General features: G+C 36.7%; 1 protein-coding gene across 2 annotated transcripts in view; it reads left to right on the plus strand.

The window, feature by feature from the left end:
* The window catches only part of kif4 (kinesin family member 4), a 233219-nt gene that overhangs the window by 78371 nt on the left and 139848 nt on the right, over nucleotides 1–15000 (plus strand). For both annotated transcript variants that reach the window (XM_042748267.1, XM_042748268.1), the window contains exons 11-13: nucleotides 1651–1783; nucleotides 2071–2129; nucleotides 2270–2375. In XM_042748267.1, coding sequence (XP_042604201.1) covers nucleotides 1651–1783; nucleotides 2071–2129; nucleotides 2270–2375 — 298 coding nt within the window. The remainder of the gene's footprint in view (nucleotides 1–1650; nucleotides 1784–2070; nucleotides 2130–2269; nucleotides 2376–15000) is intronic.

A 15000-nucleotide genomic window follows, 5' to 3' on the forward strand; every position in this document is an offset into this window, starting at 1 on the left:
AAGCAGGATAAATGGCAAGTCTATGAGCCTGTGCTTAAATTTACACTTAGCTGGAAGCGGCGCGCCTCACACGGGCAGGGCTTATATTCTCCGAGAACAGACACTGCTGCACTAGTGATACAAAACACACAGGTCTGTTACGGGTAATACTTTTAATATAGACAAATTATTATTAGGCTGGGCTACTGTACGTTATTCTCAAGTACTGCCATATTCTCAAGTATTTTCCAAGCAAATTAAGTGCATGTTTTTATCGTGTAAAATTACTGATTAGTGGATAAAAGCAGCTTGTTTTTTTACACCAACTATATATTATAGGCCAAGGGTCGGCAACCTACGGCACACGTACCAACAGTGGCACGCAGAGGGATAATTGCTGGCTCACAAGCAATAGGGAAAACTGCATACTGATGTACATTTTGAGGTGATAAATTTTCATAGTCACACAGCCTGTTAGGAGCAATAAATACTATTAAAGTGTGAGAATTAACTTGCGCTAGTCTACGGATGCGCGCGTGCGTGACCACTGCAAATAGTAGGAGCTTCAGATCAAAGCCTCAGCGGTCTAACAGCGCTCATCAGTGTCAAAATGACTGAGATGGCCAATTAAATCAAATTGGTCGAATCATGACGTTCACTCATGTGCGATTCATAAGCCGCTTTTCCACTATCGGGTCAAACGGTTCTTTTTGCTTAACCATTGATTCAGTGCCGATCCGGGCCAGTCAGCACGGATACGGTTTAATTTTCCACTGTGGTGCTGATAACGGAGCTCTTTGGAATGCAATACAAATGTGTCAGTTGCTTTGGTAACGCAAGTGTAATATAAACAGCGATATGAACGATGATCAGATATTTCTGTTTGTGGTACTCCTTTTTTTATCTGATATTTACTTCGTTCAATAATAGAAAAAAGGACACAACTCTTGACATGAAAAATAAAATAAACAGAAGGCGATGATGGGTATAATATCAGTAAGTTCAAATGTTTCCTCCACAGACCAAACTGTCTGTCATTTTTTTTCTTTTTTATATTGAACGTAGTGTAGACGCTTACTTGGCTGTTTGATCAAAGCGCGCGCTTCCGCTTATTTAGCCAGCTATGGAGAAACTGGTTTCAAATGTTTCCGTAAAAAAACTGGTACATTGTCTCAGCATAAAACTTCACTCGCGATTGCCAAACAAATGAAAAAGGCATTACCAAATTTTAGTATTGCTAGGCCTTTGGAGACCCAGAACTTCACTCGCACTTGCAAATGCTACCATTTTAGTTGCAGTTTGGAGCCCTGAATTAACTAATGTTTGCGTTCAGGGAATAGGTGTGCGTGCGTGTGTTATTTTGAAGGCCAGGTCCCACTAATGTTTTTGTAACGTTAAATAAATGAGTGATTTTTTTTCTTCTTTTTTTTTTCTTCTTTTGTGTGTTGAATAAGAAATTAAGTCTTATGTTTCGAATGTTGTGAGCCTGGGTAGTTGAGAACAGATTTCCTATTTTTTTTTTTTTTTTTTTTTTGGGTGAAGTATCTTTTTAATATTAACCCTAGTAAAACTACTTTAACATGTCCTCACGTAGCTTATGGATTTTTGACTTTTGAAGTATTTTGTTTTCAGATCATCAGACTAATTCATCAAGATGTGTTTGGTTTGTAGGTCTGAGCCAGCAGAGAATGTGTCAAACATCCTGGAGCAGAATCGCTGTCTGCAAGATGAAAACAGCAAGCTGAGCCGAGAACTGAGTGAGGCTGTGGGACAGACGGCTCTTATGTTTGAAAGGATCATCATGGTAAGAATTTTTGGACATCTTCATCTGTGTAGTTCAGGGAATGTTAGTTTATTCGTTATCCACGTTATTTGTTGCTGAAAATGACCAGTGTTCTGCATGGTTTGATGGTAAAATAAAAAGGGTAAAAGGGCTAAATACAGTTTTATCATTGTTCATTCAGCCACGATTGACATGTCGATTCTGGGTATGATGTTGTTTGGAAATATAGAAGCTTTTTTTTTTTTTTTTTTTTTTTTCATTTTTTTTTTTTTCATTTTGTGTATTTAATTGTTTGGTTGTTCTTTTAGATGGAGCAGACAAATGAGAAACTACAAAGCAAACTGGAGGAGTTGAGGCAGCATGCAGCGTAAGTATAATGTTTAGTAAGTAGAAGTATAATGTCCACAGATTGGTAATGTTCTACCAATCTTTGGACTATTGAGGATCATGGATTTGTTTAGAAATCTGAACAAAATTTCAATAATGAAAGGTTTGTTACTGTTTCAGATGTAAGGTGGACTTACAGAAGATGGTGGAAACCCTGGAAGACCAGGAACTAAGGGAGAATATGGAGGTGATCCAGAGCCTTCAACAGCTTATTCTAGAGCTCCAGGTAATAGAACTGAGATTTGGTGGAGAATGTAATGTGTATTTATTTATTTATTTATTTAAAGAGTGGAGATTAGTGTTGGGCGATATGGTCACTTTTCAAATCGTCATGTGGTCAGTGTGTGCGTGCGTTGCGTGCGTGGGGGAGAGTGTATGTATTTATGTTATTATATTTCGTATATTTGATATGTGGTGTTTATGTGGTGTTTTAAACCATGCGGGCGTGGAAGAGAGAGAGCCTATGAAAGCACCAATAATCGAAATAATATACTTTCAAATATGGTACTGATAAACTAATGTTAAATATAAAAACTATTTTAAAAAAAAGGTTAACCCTCTGAAGTCGATTAACGCGTATATGCGTATGAGGCATTTTCTCCTGATAACCCCGAAAAGAACTTAAATTACACTTTCAGTTTTGATCGTACAGATAAGAGCAATACATCAATCAAATCTGTAAAGGGTCTACTTTTTTTTTTGTATACAGACATAACAAAACTTTGTGCACTTATAAAATAAAGATAACAAACAAGGAGTGCTGTCTGCAGCCTTTGTCTGCGGTGATAATCATTTACAAACGCGTCATTAAAATGAACTGTAACTCAGTGAATACTCAACACAGACTTATGAGAGAGATATCTATAGAAAGCCTGACATGTCTACTTTTAAACTAAACAAGTGCTGCCAAAAACAAATATTCTGTGATAAAGTAATCCGTTTTTCACTTCTCCCTTCATTATCTTCTAATGTGACCACGCCCCCGTGCTGAACGCGCTTTTGAGTTAATAATGTTTCAATGAAGCGCGCGGCTTGAATACGCCCACACAACAGAAGACAACGCAGCGAGATTGTTCAAGTTTTTTTTTATTTTACTGTTTGCTTTGCGATGAGAGGAATAAGACATAATTCACCCCAAAAAGATGTGATGTGGTTGAGGATTTGAGATTTGGATTTCCTCAGAAAAAAAGAATGAAGCACTTTATTTAGCAGAGATCATAAACATGAGTAAGTCTCTTTTTATTTATTTGTATACTTGTACTAGGTTTCACATAACGTGGTAAACATTTTACTAGTTAGACTTTTTCCAAAGACTTTTTCAAAACTATAATTCCTGACTAAATGTATAATCAAGTGAAATATTATGAAGTTTCAATAACAATATACACTACTATACCATTCAAAAGCTTGATGTAAATAATATAAATGTAACAAATAAGTGTAACTGTAACAAATGTAACAAACAATGCTGTTCTTTCAAAAACACAATCATGTACATACATGCTGCTCACATATTATTATAGCCCAGTTTGTGCTGATTACAGTGAGATTAGACTTTCGCCATTTAGATATTTATAAGAAACTGAAAAAAGCACAAATGTCAGGGCATGACAAAACTTCTGCAGGCCCCAAAAATACCCTTAGACTCCAGAGGGTTAATATAATAAAAATCTAAAATAAATAAATAAAATAAAAATTTAAATACATAGCCTAAGATGTAAATGTAACTGAAAGTAGTCCAACATAAAAGCATGAAAAGTATTTAGGTACAGTAAATAAATTTTTTATAAATAAATAAAAATTACAATACATAGCCTAAGATGTAAATGTAACTGAAATTAGTCCAACATAAAAGCATGAAAAGTATTTAGGTACAGTTGTTTCAATATGCCTCAAGCATTGAAGAAAAACATGAAAAAAGTATTAAACAATTCACGTAAAATGGTTTCTATGTCACCAAATGGCATTCTTCAAACAGGCATCACCTTTATGGGACATGAACGCATCATTAAAGGGATACTCCAACCCAAAATGAAAATTGTCATTAATCACTTACCCCCATTACCCCCACTTGGTTAGGTCGCAGTGCGTTCAAAAACAAACAGATATTTATGGAACGAAAGACGATAAGACAATAAATACGTTAAATGACTTGTAGTTATTTCAAGTCATTTAACTCAAGTCCGAGTCAAGTCTCAAGTCATGAATATCAAGTCAAAGTCCTAAAATTTGCGACTTACAAGTCTGACTCGAGTCAAGTCATTTGACTCGAGTCCCCCACCTCTGCAGAAAACCATTAGTAATCAAAGAAATGGAACCGAATAAAGTATAATCGAGGATGCAAGTCCTTGAGCTGAAAAAAGTTGAACTTCACTTTCACAGAAAAAATTACATAGTTCTCAAGGGATGTGTTTTCCTCCACTCTACACTTAACAGGATGACTTCAAAGTCTGTTGTTAAATATGACACCCTCATTAATGGAGTTAAGCACTCAAATTACAAAGTCATTATCCAGAAGTTAAAACAAAAAATTATATGAATTATTTTTAAATTACAGAACTCCTGTTCTGATAAAATACTTTGTCAAGTCACCTTTATTTATACAGCGTTTTTAACAATACAGATTGTGTCAAAGCACTTTACAGTATTAAATAGGGAAAATAGTGTGTCAATAATGTAAAATGACAGTAGAGTGGTGGAACTATGATGTCACTTTTTAGGCAAAAACCCGGAAGCGAGTTAGCATTATAGCACTTCCAGGGTTTTTCCTGGGTCAAAATTGGTCTTCGGTGGTGGCTGACCGACATGGTCATCCACACACAGCAAAGAGTACCCTAGTACCCACATGATCCGCAAGCCCAATATTGACAATAAATGTTAAATTTAAAATAAATACAAATAAACAGTTTGTGATTTTTTTTTTCTTATCCTATTTATTCATGAAAAAAAAACAATCACTGTCAGGCTAGATAGTAAAAGAAAGCGATTACAACTTATTTTACATGTAAACATCATCAATACCAAAGTATATTTGAAATGTCAAAGGTATCACAATTTATCTATTTACAAATTATGCAATTATCAGACACAAATATTACCTGTCACTCTCACTGTCATCCTTTATTGCCGTCTTTGCAAAAAAAAGCTGTGATTTTTCAACCACTGGCTTTCATAGTTTTGAAAGATAAAATCCTTTTTTGATAGACCTGATAATTATTTTATTATAATCATATCAATTAAAAAGTAGCATTAAAAACATTAGCGTTAAAAGGTGTAATAGTGTAATTTTTTTTACCATATAAAATTTAATACAATTAGCAGCTAGCTAGCAACAGCTTGCTTTGTGCTTTGATCTAGTTTCATCTCACTCCAGTTTAACTTTAAACTAAATGATTTTATAGGTAATTTACCAGACATTGTCGTAGGCTTATAAATACTAAGGATTATTAAAGCTAAATTTTACTAACCACTCTTGCTAAATGGGGTAAGCACACTTACTTTCTCATTTCAGATGTGTATGTTCTTCTAAGAAGTAATGATTTGTTATACAACGATTCAGACACTGACGGGCAGACCGATCGCTGTAACCATTCATTATAATGAATCGGCTTAAAGGAGTCATTTGGTCGCGAATCGGACTTTTAGCGGACGTGTTGTGTGGGAATCCTGGCTGTTAGGACATCGCGAAAGAGTAGTGAACACACCCACACACACACACACACACACACACACACACACACACACACACACACACACACACACACACACACACACACACACACACACACACACACTCACTCACTTCATAACTGGATAGATTTTTTTTCGCGTTTATTTAAAGTTATGTCCGCTGCACGTGCGGAACGCTTGTCACAAGTTGTAAGAGAAGATAAGGCAACTTTTTTTGACTGCAATTCACACCCAGCGGTAATTCAGCAAAAATATTCTCCGAATGCACCACGTGAAACATGGATTCGGTCTTCCGACCTTTTAGGATCAGTTGATTTTGACGCGAGGGAGAGAGCAAAGACAGAACTGAAGACGGAGAGTGCGCGCGCGGGGGAGGGGCGCTGTGCTCGTTCTCTCCGTCACTCCGTCTGTAGCCTGCTTCACTCACAAAACCCTATAGAGATCGCTAAGACATGTGACCAACTGGGCGGCAACGTCATCAGAACGCAAAGAATTATGGGTATGTTTGGCCAGTTTACATGGGTTGGCATAACAGGCTAGTGTTCTGGCATGAAAATAATGAAATATTAGGGTGAAAAACAGAATATAATCGTACAAAATGCAGCGGACTAAAGAAAACATTGTCGTACCATACCGCCTAAAAGTAAATCCTAATGCAAAGACGAGATATGACGAGAATAAAAGGGAATCAAAGGACTGGATCCTTAAGAGCAGAGCGACTGGTCAGGGGACGTCAAACTGTTGCCCAACTTCCAGCACCCATATATTTACAACTACACGATACTAAGTGTTAGTGCATACACACACGAAGTCTTCTATGGACTTTTTATAATGTAAATGTATTCATTTAAATGTATATACATGTTAAATATGTAAAGAAACTGAAATTAAGTTGGATTGTTACTACTATTTAAGTTATGTACTTGTGTTTGCAACCAAAGAACACTGATTTTGCACAATTCTTCCTTAATACAGATAAAGGAGGCAGAATTTCATTCAGTCTTTGTGTATTTTATTTACAGACATGGCTAAAAATCATTACATGTGAGAAGAGACATTACAAAATCTTTTGGAAAACAATAAACATTTACATATTAGATGTGAGCATGGTATATAATTCTCCAAAAAGGCTTGAACCGGTCTGTGTTCGTAGCTTTGACCTCAGTATGGCCGAGGTACAGAGAAGGGGTCCAGTCAGGATCACACTCCAACATTTCATAGGCAGGTTTGCCTGCAAAACACAGTCACCAAATAAATTGCTATGTAGCCTAGATGTAAGTTACAACATTTAAAACTGATTAATGTTACGCTTTAGTACGTTGGTAACTTAAGCTAATGGTCTGGTTAAGTCAAACAAAACACGCTGGTTTTTGGCCTACAACATAACATTTACAGAGAGTAATTGTAACTTACCTTTGTGAAAATGCTTTGAACACACCATCTTGTGTGGTGGAGTGTTATCGAAGGTAATCTTGGGCTCCTTACTGCTGCTATCCATGGCATTCGTCAACTATTTGTCACCTCTGAAACATGGCTTGTACTATTATTTTTCCACGCTGGAAAACGATAAAAGGATATTCCGTTCTTAAACTTTACGCCACTTATATTCCAGTTTATAGCGTTCTTCCCTCCATGCATAGAATTCTGGCGCGTTATGTTTGTGCCGCGGTTTCCCAAAATGCTTTGCGTTTACCACTGGGAATACGTCATGATGACGACACATTAGCAATCTCTATTACAGATCAAATAAGGCTTTGGCGGGACAAAAAATAGTTTTGGCGGCCGCCAAAAAATTTTCAATGTAGGAAAAACCCTGACTTCCGGTTCCATTGTCCCAGAAACAATGGGTTTTTTGAATGGGATTTTGGTTAAATCCCTAATATAAGGTCCGTGGTTCACACAGGCTCAAGATACTTTCACGTTTTGTTCTACGACATAAAACACACCAGTTACACCCCACTTGTGATTTTTTTTTTTTTTTTTTTTTTTTTTTTTAACTGTTCCATTTCTTAAAGTCGGTTGCTAACAAGTTGCTTAATGGGACTACAGGCACTGTAGAAGAAGCAAGGATAAAATAACATTTTGTGTAACTAACCCACCCTAACACAGCTGAAATGTGGTACTTTATTTACTAAAATAAGTTTAATCTTACCATATCCAAAAACTCACTTACTCTGCTCTTATTTAATAGATTAAATGCACTAGAATTGTATTGAATAGTACGTGGAGAAACGTTTTTAATTAAAATATTCATATTAATCAAGGATTTATTAACTTTTAATGTACATAGTTTTGAAATGAACAGAAATACGTTCATATGTCCATTTTGTCCAGAATTTTTAGACATTAATTCAGGGCATTAATTAGGGTTGGGCAGACAGATGATGCCATCATCCATCACTGATGGCTGATAGACATCATGATGTTGAGCCAGCAATCCGCCACATCCCAATACCGTGTTTGGAAAGAAAATGACATGTTCTGACATGAGGAACCCCCCTAAAGCAGGGTTCCTCAATTAGTTTTCACTGAATTCGGCCAATGATAACAAGCCAAGGGCCACTGACCTATATATATATATATATATATATATATATATATATATATATATATATATATATATATATATATATATATATATATATATATATATATATATATATATATACTGTTCTAATTATTATTATTGCTTTTGTTAAAATAATCACAGAAGATGGTCACATGATATTCAGATTTTTCCCCCAGTAGTCTGTTTTATTAAAACAATTATAAATATTTTTGCATTTAGATGCAGAATAACTTTGCCTGTTCAATATTAAAAACAAATGAATAAACAAAAAATCTGGATCTCCATGTCTTCCATGCAAATCAAATGTTCCTGCTCATCTCCAGATTCGATCTCTTCTCTCCACTTTCCCTAATTGCGGATTCAATTATTAGATCTGTCAGCATTAATTTTTTTATACTTTAATTTTTTGGGGGGATCAAATTGTAACACAGTGTGTCCCAAACAGACGTGATGCAATAAGAAAATCTATATCTTTTCCATGTAGTTTTTGTTCTAACCACCTGAAGTACACAGTAAAAAACACCCAATTGTTGCTTGTGTTTCTCTTAAAATTCTGGAAATTCACTCTTTCTTAGAGAAAACAAACGGAAAATTGGGACTTTAAATTAACTAGACTGAAACTTCAAGTTCTCCTTTTTATAATGATATATGACACTTGATGCTGATTGCTAGAATAGGTCTTAAAGGGATACTCCACCCCAAAATGAAAATTTTGTTAATCAGAGCCAGACAGTAACGGAGTACATTTACTTGAGTACAGTACTTAAGTACAATTTTGAGGGATCTGTACTTTACTCGAGTATCATTTTTGGGGAGTACTCATGACTTTACTCAAGTACATTTGAGAGGCAAATATTGTACTCTTTACTCCGCTACATTTCTATCCATAACCGTAAGTACCCATTACTTCTTCGGCCCCGTCCACACGGAGTTTACCCCAATCCGATCTTTTTATTCCTCGTCTCCAGAAATATCCGCTTCCACACGAAACCGCAAAACCATGTAGTATACATGCCAGACCAGCATGTGGCGCTGTAATTCTGCCACAGAGATACACTAAAAACAGAGAAGAAGACTTGGACTATGCTCATAAACCTTGCGTGTGGTACACAAACGAAGGTGGAACAATACATTTATTAATCTGTGTTAATGTTAGTTAATAAAAAGACAATCGTTCAGTGTTTGTTCATGTTTTTGTTGCTATTACTTGACGTAGCGGTGTCTGATTAGGGCGAGACGTGGGCTGATGACTTCATCATATCAGAAAATATACGGATTCACCGTCCAGACGAAAACCCAAGGGCGGCGTTTTCAAATTTATCAACTCTGGGACCCGGTTTCAAAAAACATCGGTTTCACTCTTCCAAAACGCCGGTTTCCGTGTGGACGAAACGCCTATCCGATAAACAATTTGTGCGACGGAATAAAAGAAAAATCTCTGAAATTTGTTGTTTCCCTCTCAAACGTGACTGGATCGTGCAGGTGCCACTGATTGGGACACAGCCTATCAGCAATCACATTCAGCTATCCGCCAAAGACTTCATGACATTTGATTGAACTGAAGTACTGTACACACACACACACAGAGTTGTCACACATAGATTGTGTGTGTGAGAACGGTGTTATTCAGCTGAAAGTATTTTCTCCTGCCTTTGCCTGTCTGTGAGAGGAAGGGGCTTAATACTGTCACTCAGATTAGCTGAATTTTATTTTTCCTTCTTTGTACGCTGACCTAAACACAGCTGATTAGCTGATTTTCTTTAATCATTGTTATTCTCTCTTCTATGCTGCGTGTATAACACGGTCAGGTTCAGAGGTGTGTCAGAACATTGCTATATCGCCTTCTTTGCTGATTTAGGTTTATTGATTTGATTGATGAACAAACAGAGAAACTCACATGTACACACAATTCTTAGCTGAATTTTCTTTTCTGATATTACACATTAATGTAAGCTGAGCATTTGCTTTGATGTTCTTGAGTATGCAGTGTGTTTAGCACAGTCAGGTTCAAATGTGGGTGCAAAAATTCCATTAAAACTCTAGCAGAGGTTTGTCAGAGCATTGCCATTGTGCGCAAGTGAGAAATGTTAAATAAAGCAACATGGTAAAAAGATGAAAATTACTTGATTTTACTTTCAATTCCTTTTACATTCTCCAAGGTATTAACATTAAAATTTTTCATAACTCCATGTAGGACTGTTCTGTACATAAATGTAAGCACTGTGGCAGTAGTAATGCAATATTTAGAAAATGTACTCTTGTACTCTTGATACTCAAGTACTACTTAAAAACAAGTACTTCAGTACTTTTACTTAAGTAGACATCTGACTGTAGTACTTTTACTTGTACTTGAGTAAAATTTAGCAGGGGGTATCTGTACTTTTACTCAAGTAATGAAGCTGTGTACTCTGTCCGCCTCTGTTCCAAACTTGTAAAATCTTTGTTCGTCTTCAGAACACAATTTGAGATTTTTTAGATGAAAACCAGGAGGCTTGTGACTGTTCCATTGACTGCCAAGTTAATTACACTGTCAAGGTCCAGAAAAGTATGAAAGACATCGTCAGAATAGTCCATCTGCCATCAGTGGTTCAATCTGAATTTTATGAAGTGACGAGAATACTTTTTGTATGCAAAAGAAACAAAAACAACTACTTTATTCAACAATTCATCATCTCTGTGTCTCCGCATCACTGTAGTGCCATTTTGGAGAACATCCGCTAAACACAAACTGCGTTTGGAAAAAAAAAAAAAAAAAAGTAGCAGAGCGTTGTAAACAGCTCAGAGTAATCATGACATCCCCATAAGAACGATATGATCACAAGAACAAATTTACCAGGATTTTTGAAAAGGTCCTGTTCACACATGATCCAATGGTAACTTACCGGTAATTTACCAGTAATTTACCAGTAAAGACTGTGTGTGTGAAAGGGGCTAAACTCTTCCTCTGTATATGCTGTGAATTTGAATTGCTTAATGTTCATCTGGGAAAACAGTGTGCATTATCTCATTAGATTTGTATCGTAAAATCATTTATAAACATTTGCCAACACAGGAGAATACATCAAACTATTTTTAAATATGCCATTTATTGTACATCATGACTTCAAAATAGAAGTTTCTAAGTTTTCATGTGGCCAAATATTAAAATGTAATGGATTTAAACATTAATCACGTTGTAAAGTGAAACGTCACCAGGCTGTTGGCGCCCTCTACAGGTATTTATGTTCATATTATGTATAGGCATATTACATTATGTATTTTAACACTGTTGTTAAATAAAACCATGTAATTACTTGGTTTTGATATTTTATTTGAACCAATTATTATAGCCTCACCGTTAGTTTATATATATATATATATATATAGATATATATATATATATATATATATATATATATATATATAGCTTTCATTCTTCAGATCAACCATATATTCATGAATATATATATATATATATATATATATGTGTTTCACATTCGGTCATATAATTAGAATATCATCAAAAAATTGATTTATTTCATTCAAAAAGTGAAACTTGTATATTATATTCATTCATTACACACAGACTGAAATATTTCAAATGTTTATTTTTTAATTTTTATGATTATAACTGACAACTAAGGAAAATCCCAAATTCAGTATCTCAGAAAATTAGAATATTACTTAAGAAATCTTGGCCAACTGAAAAGTATGGACATGAAAAGTATGATCATGTACAGCACTCAATAATTAGTTGGGGCTCCTTTTGCCTGAATTACTGCAGCAATGTGGCTTGGCATGGAGTCGATCAGTCTGTGGCACTGCTCAGATGTTATGAGAGCCCAGGTTGCTCTGATAGTGGCCTTTAGCTCTTCTGCATTGTTGGGTCTGGCATATCGCATCATCTTCTTCCCAATACCCAATAGATTTTCTGTGAAATAAATCAACTTTTTGATGATATTCTAATTATATGACCAGCACCTGTATATATGTGTGTTTTTTTATATGTATATATATATATATATATATATATATATATATATATGTATCAGTTTGAATAAGGAAAGCAATAACTTTGCCATAGTGTCCTTTTAAATGTTAAAGTTGCCACAGTCATTGCAGTCCCAGCCCTACTAAACATCAGTAAAAAGCTTTTCTCCACCATTGCCGGGGTGTCAAATTCAGTTCCTGAAGGGCCACTGTCTTGTAGAGTTTAGCTCCAACCATATTTAAAAACACCTGACTCTGCTAATCATGGTCTTCAGGGTTACTAGAAACGTCCAGGAAGGTGTTTTAGAACAGTTTGGAGCTACACTCTGCAGGACAGTGGCCTTCCAGGACTGAAGTTCGGCATGTGCACTAGTTTCTGGACATGTGAGGAACTGTCATTTCACATTTCCTCTTGAACATGGTTCGGTGTGATTACAGTCAGACTTCCCAGCATGGTTGCAAAAGCTGCTTTTCCCTTATGGTTTTAAACCATTTCAAGCACAGTAAAGAAAGCTTCTATCTGCTCTGCAGGATTAAAAACCGTACCTAGAATTCTCAGCTGTTGGTACAGTGGTCAACCATGCTCATGGTATCTCTAGTGATGTGAGGATGTGATTGTCTTCAAGCCAGTGAATATAGCATAACTTATAATTTTGCTTGTAAACGTAGGCTTATAATTTATATTTAAATTATGGCAGGCACTTCCGGTTAGGGAAAGTTCCACTCAAAGATCAAGTGCTCTCATTGGTTGAGATGCTGATGACACCCATCCTAAGCCAGTGCTGATCAACATCCCAACCTCTCCTGTGACCCATGGTTTGTCTGTATGTGAATCAGAGCCAGTGAGCAACGGAGTTAATGCGCGATAAAATAATTGTCAATGTTAATTAATGCGTCAACATGCCCAGCCCTTATATATATCATCAGACCAGGCAACATTTTTCCAGTCTTCAACTGTCCAATTTTGGTGAGCTCGTGCAAATTGTAGCCTCTTTTTCCTATTTGTAGTGGAGATGAGTGGTACCCGGTGGGGTCTTCTGCTGTTGTAGCCCATCCGTCTCAAGGTTGTGCGTGTTGTGGCTTCACAAATGCTTTGCTGCATACCTTGGTTGTAACGAGTGGTTATTTCAGTCAAAGTTGCTCTTCTATCAGCTTGAATCAGTCGGTCCATTCTCCTCTGACCTCTAGCATCAAAAAGGCATTTTCGCCCACAGGACTGCTGCATACTGGATGTTTTTCCCTTTTCACACCATTCTTTGTAAACCCTAGAAATGGTTGTGCGTGAAAATCCCAGTAACTGAGCAGATTGTGAAATACTCAATACTCAGACCAGCCCGTCTGGCACCAACAACCATGCCATGCTCAAAATTGCTTAAATCACCTTTCTTTCCCATTCTGACATTCAGTTTGGAGTTCAGGAGATTGTCTTGACCAGGACCACACCCCTAAATGCATTGAAGCAACTGCCATGTGATTGGTTGATTAGATAATTGCATTAATGAGAAATTGAACAGGTGTTCCTAATAATCCTTTAGTTGAGTGTACAGTCGTGGCCAAAAGTTTTGAGAATTACATAAATATTGGAAATTGGAAAAGTTGCTGCTTAAGTTTTTATAATAGCAATTTGCATATACTCCAGAATGTTATGAAGAGTGATCAGATGAATTGCATTGTCCTTCTTTGCCATGAAAATTAACTTAATCCCAAAAAAACCTTTCCACTGCATTTCATTGCTGTCATTAAAGGACCTGCTGAGATCATTTCAGTAATCATCTTATTAACTCAGGTGAGAATGTTGACGAGCACAAGGCTGGAGATCATTATGTCAGGCTGATTGGGGTTAGAATGGCAGACTTGACATGTTAAAAGGAGGGTGATGCTTGAAATCATTGTTTTTCCATTGTTAACCATGGTGACCTGCAAAGAAACGCGTGCAGCCATCATTGCGTTGCATAAAAATGGCTTCACAGGCAAGGATATTGTGGCTACTAAGATTGCACCTAAATCAACAATTTATAGGTTCATCAAGAACTTCAAGGAAAGAGGTTCAATTCTTGTAAAGAAGGCTTCAGGGCGTCCAAGAAAGTCCAGCAAGCACCAGGATCATCTCCTAAAGAGGATTCAGCTGCGGGATCGGAGTGCCACCAGTGCAGAGCTTGCTCAGGAATGGCAGCAGGCAGGTGTGAGCGCATCTGCACGCACAGTGAGACGAAGACTTTTGGAAGATGGCCTGGTGTCAAGAAGGGCAGCAAAGAAGAAGCCACTTCTCTCCAAAAAAAAACATCAGGGACAGATTGATCTACTGCAGAAAGTATAGTGAATGGACTGCTGAGGACTGGGGCAAAGTCATATTCTCCGATGAAGCCCCTTTCCGATTGTTTTGGGGCATCTGGAAAAAGGCTTGTCCGGAGAAGAAAAGGTGAGTGCTACCATCAGTCCTGTGTCATGCCAACAGTAAAGCATCCTGACACCATTCATGTGTGGGGTTGCTTCTCATCCAAGGGAGTGGGCTCACTCACAATTCTGCCCAAAAACACAGCCATGAATAAAGAATGGTACCAAAACACCCTCCGACAGCAACTTCTTCCAACAACCCAACAACAGTTTGGTGAAGAACAATGCA

This window comes from Cyprinus carpio, chromosome B21 (assembly GCF_018340385.1).
Source record: "Cyprinus carpio isolate SPL01 chromosome B21, ASM1834038v1, whole genome shotgun sequence".
NCBI lineage: Eukaryota > Metazoa > Chordata > Actinopteri > Cypriniformes > Cyprinidae > Cyprinus > Cyprinus carpio.